Genomic DNA, 17890 nt, shown 5'->3' on the forward strand with positions numbered 1-17890 from the left:
TAATTTCAAATCTTAATATGATTTAAATGGGTGAGTTAAAATAATAATATAAAGAATAGTCTAGACCCGCTCTATAAAAAAAGCACCTTTAAATTACTTAGATATGATTTTGTGCTTTATAAATAAAACTGAATTGATTGACTTGTCATTTTCTTCTCTGATAATTTTGTAAACCGCTATGGTTTAAAGAAATGCACCGTATATTTCAGTGGGAATCTTTATTTTTTGCTATGATCATTGTTCATCAGATAAGATGCTTAGATAATTAGACAAGACTTATTCTTCCAAGAAAGTAGTATAAGTTGGTCGTTAACCAGTCGGTCTTAATCACAATACGCACTAGGGTCCCATTGCATAGCATACATATAGCTGCCTTTATACCCAGTCATCATCAATGTATGTCCTCCAACAAATTACAATTATATTACAACAACTTCAAATGTATGCCAGGTTTTACATGATGTGTAAACATTAAAATGTGACTCTGCAGTAGCACATAAAATGATGTTAGTCAATTTGAAAACCTGTATACATTTATACTACACATTTTGAAAAAGATGATTTTTGTTGAATTTGGTCTCAATGGTGCTTGGTGACCACCAGGTTCTTCAGCATGTCAAAGGAGTTTCCATCAGGCTCCACTGAGACCACGCCATGCTCCTTGCTGTGCACTTGGAGAAAGCCATTCTGGTCCAGACCCACCACCTCAGCCTCCATTCCATCCTCACTCCAGAGATGAACCTTGGTCCCACTGAGGTCAGAGCATAGAGAGCAACTATTAACGTTCTGCTTCAGGATGATATTTTGAGGTACAACTTTACAAATCTGAACTAAATTGTATTTGCTTCTTAACTTTGACCAAGAGAGCTTTAGAGACTGAGAATATGCATCACCTCCACTGGACCTCGGTCATCATCGCATGAGCCTTACTGCTGCTTTGATCGCTTTCCCTTTGCTTTCTTAACAATAAACATTTACACACACTCGTGGGTGCTTGAGAGATTCTGGTCCTAAGTTAACTTCGTCCCCGATCTCTCCTTTGTTAGAGTCACATGTTTAAAGGTAGCCGCCGTTTAACTTGAGGTCTCACGCGCCACCTTTCTCTGGCATCACGTGACCTCCCACGCCTGTGCACACACTCACTCACTCACTGATTGTACATTGATGTGCTAAAGTTAATAAAGGCTGTTATAGTATACAGAGAAGTTGTTTTGTGTTATTTGCATGTACATTGTGATAAAGGCTGGTTGACAGAGTCAGTGTTCGGATTTGCACCTTCAGTTCACTCCATAAATGCTCATATCTACCAGATATGAACATTTTGAGTGAACACCTTTAATTCTTAAATAGTCTTAAATAGACTGAATTGACTTGTTGGTTATTGGTCTCAGTTCCGGGTGGTGCCCCGTTGCTATCAACATTGATCAATAAGCTCTATTGATTTTAATATTTCATAATTATCTTTGATAATCATTATTTATTGCTGATAACCAAATTAGCAAAAACCGAATCACAACAGTGGATCAATCAAACAATTCAAACATCAAATTGAAAGCCATTTCATAAAAATGCATTTTTAGAGAAAAGACTTTAAAAAGCAGACACTGTGGTAGATTGTCTGATTGACAACAGAAGGTTGTTCCATAGCTGTGGAGCCCTTACAGTCAAAGCCCTATCTCAAGTCATCCCCTGCGCAATGAGAGCAATAGCTGGTTAGCAGAATGAAGAGTACGAGCAGGGGTATAAGGGATGATAAAGGTCTGTTAGGTAAGGTGATGCATGGTTACTCAGTCATTTAAAAACAAGTAATAGCTGATGCCTAATAAACACAACCCGTATACACTTTCTATTGTTTCGTCCACACAACTGCTTTTAGATATGTTATTATTATTAGTATCTAAAGGTAAAGAAGACGGTTTCAACACCAGTGGTGTTTGGACCCCTAACTAAAAGGACAGTCAAGAGTAGAGACCCTACAGCCAACTAGCCCACATGAAAAGTTCAATGTGAAATGTCAATGTTTCAATGGCTGTCATGCTGCCATCACACTGTGTCTGATAAGCTCTATCTGCCCCCAAGCTGTAATTGGACAATTGATTATTTTTCTTTTTGTCATGGACTATGCAATTTCAACTCCCTTGCACCACACTTGAATCGGTGCATCAATAGTGTTACCTGTAGCACCAAAACAAATTCCTTGTATGCATGTACTAGCTGAATCTAAATGAGTCCAAAGCCCAGGGCAATAATTGCAGTGCTTACCTGTGAAGCCATCTCTTATAGTATGTGGGCAGGATGGCATCTTGTCCTCCCTGTTGGAAGCTGCTGATGAGGACCTCCAGACAGCTGACAGTGCGAGCAATGAGCTGGTCACAGCTGAGTGGTTGCAGACTGCAGTTATGCTGTATGTTGTACTGCTGGATCAGGTCATTGATGCATACTGTTGGGTTGCTGTTTGTCACATTGAATCCACAGCCTGCGGAGCACATTATATTCAAGAAATAATACTATGTTATTTTGAGCAAACAACATGAGACTGTATTTAACTTGTACATGTTGTATAAATTATTGCAAAGGATTGTATGAGAGACCACTAAATAACTGACTGGTTAATTATATTCAACCCCTTTACTATGACACACCAAAATGATCACTAATAAAGCCGCGCGTTTCTAGTAGTTGTTAAATTCTGACGATACATCCAGGTAAAAACAAAAAAAATTGAAAAAGGATAGAATAGCTTTAACTTGTCACAAGCAGGGCATCATCAAAATCATCTGATAGAGTGTCTATCAGACTAGAACTAGTAATGGATTACACAATACATGAATACGTTGCGACGCTGACCATTGTCTCACTTGGAAGGAAAACAATAGTGAGACACAGCTGGCATGATGTCAAACTTAAAGCCACTGTTGAATTTACAAAATGAAAATCACGTGACATTTGGACTAAAGTTTGCATAGTCGGCATGTGGGAGAAATTTGTTACATTGTTGGATTAATCTAACTTTGTGAGGCAGCAGAATTTTCCACAACAAGCAACAATCCATAAAGAGGTTAGCATAGATGCTGCTGTGGCACCGGTTTTATCAGAAGTGGACAGTATTTCTTCATTAAAAGGAAAAAAAAAAACTGACTCCCAACTGGCTTCAGCAAACTCTGGGCTCTATATACATTACATTATATATGCTCTATATATATATAGTCTAAAGAACAAACTGCTACAGGAATACATCCATTCCAAATAACCTAACACAATTCTTAAATTATTTTATAGCACCTGAGATTCATATGTTTTATTTTTATGGTGGTTACCGCAGCTGTACAAATGGCACTACCAATTTTTTCGGTTAGGAAAAAAAATTATGCAACGACAGTCAGACAGTGCTGTGGTTATGCTGATAGCAGTGTTAGATCAATCTTGTGAAGGTTAAATTACATGTAAAAGTTAATTAAACTTTCCACTAAAGCCTCCAGTTTCATTAACTGTAATAAAGGGAAGTGTGTTACCGATGAGCAGATGAAAAGTTGACCCTATAACACTGGAGGTCACCAGTACTCCCCCGAGCTTCATCAGGTTACTGTAGTAGATGTCATTGGGCCATTTCACTCTCAGGTCTATCTCCTGACAAAGGTTGAAATATGTTCAAACATCATTATTATTATTGTAATTATTAACAACATCATTTCAATACTAGTAATACCCAATGCACTGATCTTTAATATACTATCACTTTGTGATTCAATATATTTTGCCAGTACAGCCTAATATAGTAGTAATGTAGTCTGGTAAGTGTTGAAAAAGCTGGTATGAGGAAGTGTGCAGGCTGATACCTGGTATCCAGGCAGTGTGCGAACAGCCTCCACCACCGCCAGAGCAGCCAGGTGCTGGAGGAAGGGAATCCTCTGTCCGAGCCTGGAGCTCAGCTCAACCTGGACCTTTAGAGTGAACATGGCGCAACCCAGAGGGCTGAGCCAGGTGTTCCTGCCCCGACCTGAAGCAGTAGCAAACAGAGGAAACATGCAAATTGGTACCAAACATAGCATATTTCTGACAGATATTTCTGACGGCCCTGAAGAAAGGCAAGATCTACCTATCGAAGCATTGAGAAAAAAATACTAACTTGAGGCCTTTTTTTTTAGGCAAACTGCATTTGAATAACATGAAATACTTTGGTCCAACTTTCAATTTGATGTATAAAAAAAATACTGTAACTGGCATATCAAATTTAGCTATCTTGCTTTGAGAATACATTATAAGTTACATTATTAAAATTCATTCCAATACAACTAATTAAGGCATGATGGCTATTTGCATTATAGAATTATGCAGAATATTTTGTGAATAGTGGACAACATTTTGCAATGAGTAGATCGTATGTAGTGCCAGTTAACTGTGATACTTATCAACTTGCTTCATACAAGTCACTATATTTACTGTTAATATTTACGAAAAGCAGAACTGTAGTGTGTGCCAACAAAATTCTCAATTAATTAAGCCAAGCGTAGTTCTATCTCCCATCACATTCAGCATCAGTTTAACAAGGCCATCAGAAGGCAAAACTTTTGCAGTCATGTGACTCACTCAAGTCAGTCTGATGGCTGTGACTGAATTGCAGTTTGTCTGAGGCCTTGGTTAGAGGAGTCAGTCAGCCATCTCTCGTATCTCAGCCTATCATGTGAGTGCATGCTAAGTGAAGATGCTGGGATTTCCATAGTTCAGTGAATGTTTCCTTGCCTGTGTGTGTATGTTAGGGTTTATTATACAACTGCTGTTTTGTGAGTGCTCCTCTACAGGTCTCTTGTCCCCATTGGACTTAATAAAAGCCAAACGTAATAACTGGCACTCTGGCCTCCTGTCTACCTGTTCCAGTGCTACAGTATATTTATTTTTCCTATTTTTTTCAGGAGCTCGGCCAAGGTCTTAAAGATCTACCAGTCGATCGCGATCGATGGGTTGGTGCCCACTGCTGTAAGGTATGTGTATATTTTGTCTATGCATCTATACACTGCACAGGAGCACGGACCTCTTCCCTGGCTTTGTCGACCTGCCACTGCTATTACACCCACATCCTTTGGTAAGTGCAGATTCAACCTGAGGGAAAACAAGAATAATTAAGCCACGTTAAAACCAACCTCAAAATGCTTTTTAGGGATATCTAGAACAGGAGATATTCTTTACACCTTTACTTAGTGATTTTACTTCAGCCTTACTCTAACTGTTGCCTCTGATGCAGTTTAAGCTGGGCGACATATAGATTTTTTAAAATATATAGATATATTTTCAAACACGATATAGGATAAGACAATATTATGTATATCGAGATTTATGTTGCGTTAAAATAACGTAATAAGTTTCTTTCGTGGAGCTGCCAGTTCACCTATTTCTCCTCCCACCGTCTGTCCCTCGCACAACTTCGCCTTGCCCCGCCTTGCCCTGCCTCTCTGTGAGCGACACCAATACCCGCCCTGCAAACCGGTTGCAACTTAAAGTTTGCGCATGACGATTCTCTTCTGTTTATGTTTGTTTTTTTACAAAAGTCGCTTCTGTCTGCGACACGGTACAAACACCGCCCATTATCAGTTAACCGGTTGTGATTGGACTGGCAAGTTTTCTGCTGGGGGAAATCACTTCCCAATGGAAGGGATCCAGACCAAGTCTAGCAGAGCAAATGAAATGAGCTCCCAGAATTTGTTAGGGGTCCCAGGCTAGACTAGTGCTGTCTCAGTGCTTTGATATGCCCTAAAAACAGATTGATATCTTTCAGAAATGTTGTGCAAGTTCATTAAATCTTTTAACTGTTCAAAAAATTGTTCAAAAAGTGAAGGGTCTAAATCATTTCTCTTCAGAAGAGGTTTAACTATGGCGGTTTTCAAGGTAATAGGTAAAGGTAGAGAATTATAAACTGACTTGAAAAAAGTGTAGAGATTGGATCTTAAAAGTGGGTTGCTGGTTTTAGTTGTCAAATAATTATGCTTAGCATTTCAGCACAACCAGGGCAAACTTCCTGAGTGTTATCTCATTAAAGATTCTGGAAGTTTTAGGATTTATACTCTGATAGTACTTTAAATTGAATCCATATTATGACTGAAGTGGACTGCAAGTTCCTCACATTAGGAGTTGTTGGATATAAGAATAAGTTATATAAATATTGATTAATTAAATGGTCAATGGTTGAAAATAGGATTTTTGGGTCATTCTATTGTTAATTATCAGTTTATAAAAATGTTCACTTCTCGCATGATTTATTGCCTTATTATAAATCATCAGCTGTTAATGAAGTATTTGATAATTAACTATTAGTTTTTTCTTTCTCCATTTTCTTTCGGCTATTCTGCAGTTTCTTTTAAATGGTTCAATTGTCTAAATTCTGTTTAGTTATTTTCTTTCTTTCTTTCTTTTTATAGTTTTATTGGGGCTACTGTGTCCAGGACAGATCTTAGTTTACTTCTAAAACTATCTACAATCAAATTGTTAGAAAGGCTATAGGTCACTTCAAGGTCTAGGGTATGTCCTCTGTTATGGGTCTGGTCTATTTAATATTGCATAAGTGTAATAACAACCCTATTGCCAACCGCTGACCGGTAGAACTCCAAATCCTTCAACCTCTGCTAACTACCAAGGTGGTGATTCTGGTGGTAATTATTAATTTAATCATCAATCAGAATTCCAAATCAATAGTTAGTATATTGTAAGAGACTGAATCAGTTGATTGACTATCATTTCCCTTCCTTTGAAGTGTGGTGCCACGAGGAACTTTGATATTAATTAAAGTTATTATTTAATATTAATATTTTTAAAGTAAATATTGCATTATTTTGAAAGCCATAACTAATCAACTATATTGCTTAGACAAATGGTTCTATTACCAATGTCAATGCACAACAACCTTGTAGACATAAGCATAGACAAGCAAAAACATAATGTCTTGGGCCATGGCTGTTGACATGGCCATGGCATAAATGTATTAGCTGGAATTTAGGGTCACCAAACAAACAAAAAAAACACAATTCATCAGCATGTATATTTAAATATCAAAAACTCAAAGGGACATTTTTACCCTTCTAACAGTTCCATCGTAGATGAGACATTCTCAGTGTACAGCAGGATGTGCCCCAGTTGACTGGTCTTTAGATTCTTTCTGTAGGTCTCCATTCTGAACTCCACCCAGCTCTGGGACTCTGAAGAGTTGGTGACCAAGGCCAGAGGGACCTCAGGCAAAAAAGGACCATCCTGGAGGTCAGAACACGACAACAACCTCAGAGAAGACTTGGGCAATCTGAGGAGACCGTTTTGATCCGCTTGTGTCTCCAGCCACTTCAGGAAGATGGTCTTTTCCTTCTGTGTGGACAACAGAGAAAACAGAAGGACAATAACACTATTATTTGTACTATTATCCGTAGTATGGATAAGCTCCGACGTTATTGGTCCTGCTAACGGTATTGCATTCGTCTATGACTTTTGGCTATTCCCAATTAGGAGAGATCTATGCGTCTCTGTCGGTTAGAGCCTGTCTTTTGCAAGGAGCGGGGCCAGTTATCACTGCCTGTTGTCACACACACACAGACCAGCTGCAAGACTCAGCGCTCTGAAGCTTTGCCCCGCTGCTGCACAAAGAGCTGTTTATTCAAAATTTGGTGAGGGTCTACTGGAACCAAGCCCCACATAGTACACTAGAAAAGTCACGCAAGCAGCTGTCTTCCTCAACCTACACAACAGTCTGGAAACAATCTTGAAGACCCCAATTCCATTTGCCTGTTGCTTGTTGGTATTAAGGGCCCTACATGTAAGATGTGATAACTAGAAACCTATTTCAGTGAAGCATTTTACACCGTTAAACATGAATTGAAACTGAAATCTAATTTGTTCATTCCGGATTCTTTTGTGAGAGAGGAGAAGATGTAATTTCAAAAAAAAGATTATAACTAGGTAGTTAGGAAACAATATCTGATAAAAATTACTATTTTAATATATACAATGCTAAATATAGCATGCTAAAATTGTATATTACATTGCATTAATATTAACTAGGTGTACCTAATAAACTGCAGTGTACATTATACTGACACACTTCAATTTTGTTTTAATTGCTCTAAAAATATTTTTAAAGCTTTTTAATTAGTCTGCCTCCAATGGGTACATTCACAAGATATAGTGAACTTCAGTGTTCACCAAAATCTAACCACTTAGTACCCTAACTGACGAGCAGTAGCTGCAGCCAGTCACTTTGATGGCTGATCAAAAACAGATCGACTGCCCTCATATGTTTGTATTGGTCTTTTGTTCACAGACCTGTAGTAAGCCTGCGGCTCATATCGTATATTTGCATAAATTTAGGATGCCAAATTGGTAAATGGACTGTATTTATATAGCGCTTTTTTAGTCATATAGACCACTCAAAGCGCTTTACAGGAAAGTCACATTCACCCATTCATACACAATCATACACTGTTGGAAGAGCCGTCAGAGGAAATTCAGGGTTAAGTGTCTTGCCCAAAGACACAACGGCATGTAGACTGGGGGAAGTTGGGATCGAACCGCCAACCTTTGGTTGGAGCGGCTGTGTGGTTGTGTGATTGTTTCCATATGTGCAGTTGCTCACACAATTAACTTGATTAAATTCAGGAGAGTCACAGAAAACAGTCTGATAACATGACTGACACAAATACCATTAAGAATATGCTTGTTTCACTGACAGTTGAGTGCTCTGGCACTTACCAGACAGGTGGCCATCAAGTGGATTGGGCTAGGGGCTAAAGTATGGTTTATTTCACAGCTGAGGCCCAGAGAGATGAGGATCTCTGTCAAGACTTCATAACGCAGTGCATTGCTGACCTTCAGTTCATCAAAACCTTCTGTCGTCAAATTCTCAGGTGCAATATCCAGGTGGACCTGCCGACAGGGAGAGAAAAGATTTGACGCATTACCTTACATGAACATTGACTAACAACTTGATGAAATATCTTCTCATCTAATACCCAATGTTAATTTGATTTATCGGGCTATATGAGAATGTTTCAAGTAATGGGACTGAGCAAGGCCTGTGCCTGTGGCAAGGGCAACAACAAAAAATGAAAAAAGTTCAACTTCCACACAGCCAGACTCACAGGAACACACATTTACCAAACTTATCTAGTCTTCAAAGGGCACATGTCACTTTGCCGTTCATCAAACAAACTCCACAGAATCAGATCCAAGCCACTATTGCTTGTGTACAGGGCAAATTCTGGGTCTGCTACCATCTACTTGTTGAACTCAATCATTCGGGCTTATGCTCCCTCACAGTCGCTCTGTTCCTCCAAGGAACATAGTCTGGCATTGCCATCCCTGCACCCTGGGCAAACAAAGTCCATCATGTGCCTTTTGTGGTTCCACAATGCTGGAATAAGCTGCCACATGCCATCAGAGCAGGCGTCCACACACCCTAATACCTGAATTGTACTTATTTCAGGGCACTTCTTTACATAATTTCCCACTCTTTGTCTTAGTGATAACATTTAGCACTTAGTATTTACTTCAAGCTTTCTGTACAGTACTACAGCTTTAGTGTTGCCCCCCAGTTTAAGTCACTTTGGATAAAAGCATCTTCCAAATAAGTTAATGGCTGTTGCCACGAGTCACCATAAAAAAACATTGATCAGCAGGTTCACCTCAAAGCATTAATATTTATGAAGTGCTTTGCATCGACCATCATGGTTGAATGTGGGTGTTGAGAGGGAAGAATATGAGGCTGATGCAGATTTCAAGATGGACTGTGATTTATAAAGAGATCGGTCAGGAAATTAGTGACTTGCATCTTACAAGACGTTTTATATTGTGTAAGAGAAGCCTTTATGAATTGGAATATTTTAGCTTGACTTTGGGCTGAGATGTTTCATGTCTCCATTCTCAAGAAGATAATAATTCTGACATGACTTCTGGTAACCAAGATTTGTTATCTGTTCTCTCCCACTCAGAGACCGATTCACTTCAATCTATTAAGTAGATGCCTTTGAGCATCTACTTAATAGATGAATTTATAGCGGCACTGTTGCATTGCATTGCATTATATTTTACAAATTCATCTAATAAAAATGTCACAGAGTTGTAGGAGTATGAGACAATTAAATGCAGAGTTTGTAATCACTTTAAACAACATTAATCTACGTAAACAACAACAATCATCACTTTCAGTAATGTCATGTATATTTACCTGACAAAGAACAGCCTCCCCACTATCCCGTCCGTGGGTTACCCTGACGATTACCATATCCCTCTGATCAGGGACCTCCCCTTTCAGCTCTCCCCAGAGCTCCACTTCCCCTCCTCCCTGAGTATCCCTAACATAGACTTTCCCACTTGCCAACAGACTCAGTTCCAGCTCTGTGTTGTCTTCCTTAATAAAGCTCAGTCTACTGACCCGCCTTCTTAGCCTCTCCCTGACTTCCAGACAAAGGCCTGCAGGGCACAGGGTGGAGGCGAGCCCCAGGACCCGGCCACCCTGGCTCAGGTAGGTGAAAAAGCGGGTCTGAAGCTGGGGGGTCAGGGTATCCTCCTCAGCTACTACCAGGAGCCTGGTATTGTCCATCCATGGATCACTCAGAGCCTGCTGAGGTTGGAGGGGATATATTACATTGTTTTCCAAGTTTATACACTCTGATAAAAGTTGGTGAACTGCCTGAAAGCGCTCCTGGCAACCACTTGTGTATACCAGAACATTTGGTGGCTTGTTATTGCAGTCAACACCATCCCTTTGACCAGTGTCTTGCTGATGTTCATCCAGAGTCTCAGCTCTATTATCCAGCTCGACTGAGTTATCATCAGGAAGGTCTGGAATGTTCTCAGCTGAGGCATATTTGACAGAGAGGATGGTGCTGTTCTCCATCTCCAAACATTCATGGCAACTAGACAGATGGAGGTGGTGTCCATGGCCTTCCATGTGATGATGATTACCCGAGGAATGGACTTCAGAGTCACCAACTGGTCCAAGGTCATGTGTGCCGCGGAGCGGCTCTGACCCTCGTCGTTCTACAACCCTCCTTTTTTCACACGGGGTGAGGAGAAGGCTGCGTTTACAGCAGTGTGTGTGCTGGGGATCAGCCAACAGGTTACAGGGTAAAGGTTGAACAACGCCCTCTTCAGTCTGGGTGCAGCGGAGCCACAGTGATGTCTCAGCCTTTGGGCTCTGTGGACATTCTTTCTCCAACAGCTGACTGAGTGTGGATTCTTGGATGACAACAGCTATAAGAACGCCACAAAAATGTAAAAAAAGAAAAAAAACAGTTAATTTTCAGTGCAAACTGATTATCCCCTTATTTGTTAGTAACTTTTGAAAATAAAGATGAAATTACGATTTAAATTAAAGCTGCAAGCAGCGATTATCGGGCCGTTGTACATACACGCACATCAGGGTGTGTCGCGGATATCACTTCCTGTGTCCACTATGTGGCGCTAGAGAATACCCAGTAATACTACATCATGTTTCTGAACATCATGCATAGAATACACCATGTGCATTTCATGTAAATTGGATGAGATTTGTCACATAGGTCTTCTGTAGATGGCGCTATGAAAATGGCTCAATATTGACATGATCATGTGTTGAGGGTGGGACTGTTAGTATGTATGAGATTTTTGGTGAAGATATAACAATGGGGAGTGGAGTTATGGCAGTCTGATATTTCATGGCAGAACATCTGGATCTGGTGAACCTGCAATGCACAAGGCGTAAAAGTACAAACTTGTAACTTACTGTTGCCACTAAGTGTCGCTATAACTGTGGTTCAATATTGACATGTAAATGTTGGAGGCGAGACTGTTATACTTCCTGAGAAATTTGGTAAAGATATGACCACATATGTTCGAGTTATGACAGTCTGATGTTTCATGGCGGCATATCAAAGTTCACCGGCGTATCTGACGAAAAGTCACACATTTGTCTACATGACATCAGCTGTGTTTTAGCTTTTCTGAGCAATTTTGAGGTGGATCTGGTCAACCTGCAAGGTAGAGGACGTAAAAGTATAAAACATGTCACTTCCTGTTCTCAGCAGGTGGTGTTATGACGTTAAGTCAATATTGAAATGGAGATGTCTTGAGGGTGAGATCGTTATCATGCCTGGGAATTTTTGCTCAGGATTTTGATACATTTTCATGTCATAGGTGTTTAGATGACACATACCAAATTTGAATTTGCTCTTGTGAAATCTGGAGGAGTATGATGTGTGAAAATGTCCAAAAATGCAGCAAAAAAATTAAAAATGGCAGACTTCCTGTTGGTCGGAGGTAATGGAACATGATACATGTGCCTACCACATTTCGTTAATCTACATCAAATTTAAAGCTCGGGGAAATGTGGTAGGGGGCGCTATTTAGCCATTTTGTCACACCCATGCCAAATATTAATTTCACAGGATTTCCAGTCTCCAGGTGGTCGGCGCCTGTTACCTAATAACAATTTAAGTTTGCTACAAAATATTCTGGTTGGTGAACTGATTGTTTTACTGAATTTACTTTAAACAATAGAATGCCATGCATTGAATAAAATGTGTGTTGCAAGAGAAATCAACACACAAGTAAGGTGTTCTGAGGTAGTAGAAGCATAGAAGTAATTATAAAAAGGACAAATCTGAAATGTAATCAAAGGCAACATACGGACTATCTTTGAAGGCACGAGTCCATTGTCTAGCTGAAGGCGATCTTCAATAAAAGCAACTCCCAGCCGAGTGAAGTTATCTGCAGTGGCCTGAGCCACTGCCCTGAACGGCTGACCAGGCCTACAGGCCAGAGGAAGACAATAATCGGACCACCTCAGCACCTGCACATGATAAACAGCACTGGTTAGCTGACACTCTGTACGGCTCCACAGCACAGGACAATACAACTTCATTATGTTATAATTGCTGCAAAAACAGGACTACATTTCAGGAGAGACTCTCAGGAGAGTAATTACATGTTGGCAGCTGGCAGCAACCACGCATACTTTCCCCAGAAAATGCACCAGTCCCCTCCCCCTTCTGACTAGTACAAGTAGATATTATCGACTATTGACTATTTTCAATAACCATTAAAATTATTAAAAGTTGAAAACAGAAATAAAAATACATTGATGAGTGATTTACAGTAAAATTATCTTTGTAAAGTATATTACAGGATAATGAAATTGAGTGAATATGTTTGCTAAAAGCCATCTTTGCTAAATTGGAATAATAACTCAACAATTTTACTTGATAAGCTTTGTGTGGTGCCTACTTTCTTATTTGATGTGTGACGAGAATGGCATTCCACTCTTTGTCCTGTAGCTTCTATGATGAAGGAAATATTCTCTACTTGTGGACCATGAACTGTTGAGGAACCCAACAGTACAGTCCATTTGCTGAGGTCATCACATGCCTAAGAACGGTACAGACAACACAGAAAACAATGAACTCAAGACATTATAAGACCGTTAAACACATTAATAGTTAGTAACAGAGGATATCAAAATATTTGGTCAAAGGCACAGAATGAAAAGGGTTCAGCAGAACATGCATGATTAGAGTCTATGGCAACATAATAATATTCAGACTGCAGCCATTTTTATATAATTAAACAAATAATTGAAACTGCTAATTGTCTAATTGTTATTTCTTTTAGTTCTGAAAATAGAGGCTTTGACATCCCATTGTAATATCATTTAGTTATACTGCTTAACTACACACAGCAAAACCTTATCCAGCATGTGTTGTTGTGATCTAACTAACATCTCAAATCAAGTTAAGTTATAAAGCAACATAATCTCAGGCAAGTCAAGTCTCAGACCAGAAAAGTCCAATATGAGTCTCAAAGTGAGAATCTCTGACTCAAGTATGAGGGAAGGCTAAATAGTAATAATAATAATACCTCTGAAGCAAATACTTTAAAGGGTAAGGTATGGAAATGTGGTTCTGGTTCTTTTACAGTATGAACTCACTGATTTTGTCTCCTTTATATCCAGGTTCTAACCTTGAGGGGGTCAAACCCTGTTGTTTTTGTGTCAGGTTATTATCACTGTATTTTATATATATATATATGTGTGTGTGTGTGTGTGTGTTGGTTATTTATTGCCCTTTTGAAAAGGGGAAACAAAGGAATCTTCATTATAAAAACTGAACTGGTTTAAAGTCTTCCAGTCCTTCACACACTATCTTTGAATGAGCACAAATTCAACCATACTTATTTATGAAACATACATTTATTTTTGTGAAAAATCCCTTTTTCAAAAGAATGGACAAATTTTGTTTCTCGTTCTGTACTCGTGAAATGATTCAACATGAACACATAAAGCCCATCAAATAAATACAATAAAATCCACCCCTTTGCTGCATATCTTTCTTTCTGCCTTTCACACTTAACGGGGCAGTAAGCGATCTACTAGCTCTCAGTCCTATTTGTGCGCCGAATAGAAGATCTGGGTTTTCGGGTCAGCCCTGGTTCTGTAAATCGGAGGCGGATGCGTTCGAGGCGCATGAATACAACATTATAATTATGCGCTAAAGCCAATATGCAAACGATGCCATCATACTGTACCCGTAGCCTCTACTGTTTTCTTAGTCATTGTCAGACAGTATGTTTGATAACTGAAATCTCTCTCTTTCTCTCTCTTTTGCCAGTATGAGCCAGAGTAGGTGGTGCCAGGAGCAAAGTCAACAAACATTAACACAACCAACCATATCAGAGGCTCTTCAGAGGCACAGAAAATATGATTTCTAATTCTATGCTTAGTATTGTTTTAAGTACTTGGAAGGCTTTATGCCACTGTTATTCTTTTTTGCCATATTAAGAGTTGCTAAATTTTAAGAAGCCATGACTTCCAACGGCCAGGTTGAAAAAAAAATTTAAGCTCTGCCATTAAAAAGGTGATCCATAGTATTGCACATCTTGTTTTGTAATGCTAAATTGTCTAACCCTTTTTTAAATGTATCATTTTAAGGCTACATGCCACTATTGTTGTTGTTGTTTTTTGTAATGTTTAAATATTTTTAAAAAAAAGTTATTGTTTAAAGCTACAGTGTGTGATATTTAGAAGAACTTATCCACAGAAATTGAATATATTGTCCATAACTATGTGTTCATATATGTATAATCACCTGGGACAAACAAACCAATGTTTTTTTCGTCAACTTTGAATGACTTTCATAAAAATAATTACACACTGGGGCTTTAAGTATTATTGTTCTTGTTTGGTTTTGATTTTAAACAGTGGTATTGTATTTGGTATGAAGTATCGTGTACATTTGGTGGTATTGGTACCGACTACTAAATTTTTGGTATCGTGACATCCCTAGTGTGCAGTTTGTAAACATCACTCGCCAACACATTAATAGGTTAGCGCATCTGTCTCCCATAGGGTTGCAGTGATATCCAGTTTCACGATATACCATGGTAAACCATAAACATTTGCTAATTACCGATTTCCATTTTTTTCAACGGACGGAGAATCTCACCATCGCATTCACATTTGCTTGGCAAACGGTGCCACGCACTGCAGCAGTCAGGGACATGGCAGAGAGAGGCGATTCTACTGATCTCCACTCCCCTTCATTAAAAGTAAAATCACTAGCTTGGGATTACTTTTGATATCCATAAATGAACGTGGTGTTGTCCTGGAGGACGGAAATCCAACATGTAAGAAATGTGGACGCAAAGTGACTGCTAAAGGAGGAACACATCCAACATGTTCGCCCATCTTCTTGAACACAACCCTCCGTTCAGATCCAAGTATGTCCCGTTTATAACTTTCATTGCTAACTAACAAATGTGTGCATGTGTAATAATAATAATGGTGAAAATACCGTATAGAGTGATATTTACTGAGATGGTTATCGAAAAAAACCTCATACCGTTGCAACCCTCATCTCGCATACCTGAGGCTGCAGGATCACAGCCCACTAGGTGCAGTAAAATCCTCAACAACAACAACAACAAAGAGAAAGACAAGCTTTCGCCAATATCGCTTACTGCCCCTTTAATGCTGTGATATAAAAAATGACTTAATGCTAGAAAAAAGGATACGGTCAAAATTACAAATTTTCAGAACGTGTGTAGTCAGTGATGTTCTTGCAGTTTTATTCAATTGCTAACAAGTATCGGTCAATACTAATACTCAGGCCACTTTTTCAAAACTCTTCATACAGGTTGCATTACCAACATGCATCTTGTCCAAACAATTAATCTTAACTCCAAAACTCACTCAAATCACCAATAGACTTCTCAAAATTAGCTTGTTTGACCATAACACTGGCAACAATTCTCAATCGGAAAGCAAACACTGTCCCTTGTTAAACACTAACAACAAGGAGCATCACATTAATGATGAATTTCTATTTTTGAAGTTTTAATGATTTTTCACATCAGTATAACATCAAAGAATAGAAAAAACACTTTTTACTTCAAGTATATCTAAGGAGAAAGAATCCAAAATTGGTTCAATATCCTTTAGTTTTTCTAAATCCTTACATATAACAATTTACTTGTGCAAAATAAAAGGTTAAACGTAAAAATCCTATAATTCCATCACTGCAATAATGATTACATTCTGTTTTGAATGCATTTTTAACAATTTTGTAAACATTTTATCAACATTTGGAAAATCCACTTCAAATATATAGTACTCTGCAATTGGTATGATTGAGAGTTCATGGATTTTGGAAATTGTGGCCATTGAATGCATTTTGTGTGAAAGCAATGAAAAATGATTCACAGTTTAACATAAACTTCTTTTTTATGTGAAAGCTGTAACTCAAATCCATCAGTGACTGCCAGAAATTATTGAGCAGTGTCTTTTAATAGTACAGAAAGTTTGATTCTAATTTATATCAGCATGCAGATGTGGGATTATTAATTTGTTATTACCCTAAATCGATAAAGAAAAAAATTATGATTTTCAAAATGTGAGTAGCAGGAGTTTTTCTGATCTCAACTTGATATGGAGCAATATGTTTTGACAGCAGAAGGAACAGACTTAGAATCCTATCAATAAACTCATTTCCCTCACATTTCAATATGATTATGTCAATGTGTCAAAGGGACGCGGGTGACATGTATTTCGTAAATATATTGTTTATATATTAACAATTTTATTTTGAAAACCGGATGTGGCTAACTGTTCGCCCGCGCGTTATCAATACACCTACAATACAGGCTAGAATACGACAGGTTGAGTGTCAGGCTGCTCGCGTTCAAAAATCAAGGACTTTCTCTTTTAAAACGAAACGATATTGTCCGTCCCGTTCTGCGGCTCCGCGGAGGAGACTCGCATCCCCGACCCGACGCCAACAGGGCTACGACCAGACACGTCCCACTGACGACCTGTCATTCGACTTGACGCTAGCTACGGTGTCCAACCTGAGGCTCCGTGACATAGACGGCCTTGTCCCCCAGCTGAAGGAAGAGTGTGTCCTCGGGTGGAAGTGAGCTGAAATACCGTCGTGCGGCCGTGTGGCCTCCGGACGGCGGTCCGCTGGCCGGTGCCGAGTGGAAGCAGACGCCGAAGCTGAAGCTGCCGTTCTTCAATCTGGACAGACTGTTGCGGATCAGGACCGAATAGCACTTGTGAAAGCGCACCCACATGTAGACGTAGCACAGCGTTATGAACATGTTAACTAGCATGCGGCCGGGGAGCCATCGTGGTTGTCTCTGCCGTTTAAACTAAAGTCGTGGACCGCGGAAGTAACAGTGGTCAAATTCAACTGACGACGGGTCGACTGCAGGCCTCCGCTGGGGATGCTGCTTCTTCTTCTTCTACGCCTGTGTTTTATGGCGGATTGCAATCACGACTATTGCATACTGCCACCTACAGTACCGGAGCATGTAGAACAGTTCACGGAAGCCACAACAACCGGAAGTGACACAAAACGTTACCGCCAGAGTTCAGGTCACGTGCGATGAG

The 17890-nt window shown here is 39.4% G+C and overlaps 1 protein-coding gene across 1 annotated transcript; it reads right to left on the bottom strand.

Moving 5' to 3' along the window:
- Positions 1-203: 203 nt before the first annotated feature.
- hlcs (holocarboxylase synthetase (biotin-(proprionyl-CoA-carboxylase (ATP-hydrolysing)) ligase)) lies at positions 204-17821 on the bottom strand. Its single transcript, XM_035625398.2, has 11 exons — positions 17347-17821; positions 13234-13374; positions 12637-12799; positions 10196-11223; positions 8722-8895; positions 7064-7344; positions 5030-5097; positions 3837-3997; positions 3513-3627; positions 2263-2476; positions 204-751 (listed from the first exon to the last, which is right to left on the bottom strand). The coding sequence occupies exons 1-11, from the start codon at positions 17608-17610 to the stop codon at positions 580-582; spliced, it is 2781 nt and encodes a 926-aa protein (XP_035481291.2). The 5' UTR covers positions 17611-17821; the 3' UTR covers positions 204-579.
- Between the last annotated feature and the right edge of the window lie 69 nt (positions 17822-17890).

The sequence above is a fragment of the Scophthalmus maximus genome, chromosome 2, assembly GCF_022379125.1.
Source record: "Scophthalmus maximus strain ysfricsl-2021 chromosome 2, ASM2237912v1, whole genome shotgun sequence".
In the NCBI taxonomy this organism is placed as follows: domain Eukaryota; kingdom Metazoa; phylum Chordata; class Actinopteri; order Pleuronectiformes; family Scophthalmidae; genus Scophthalmus; species Scophthalmus maximus.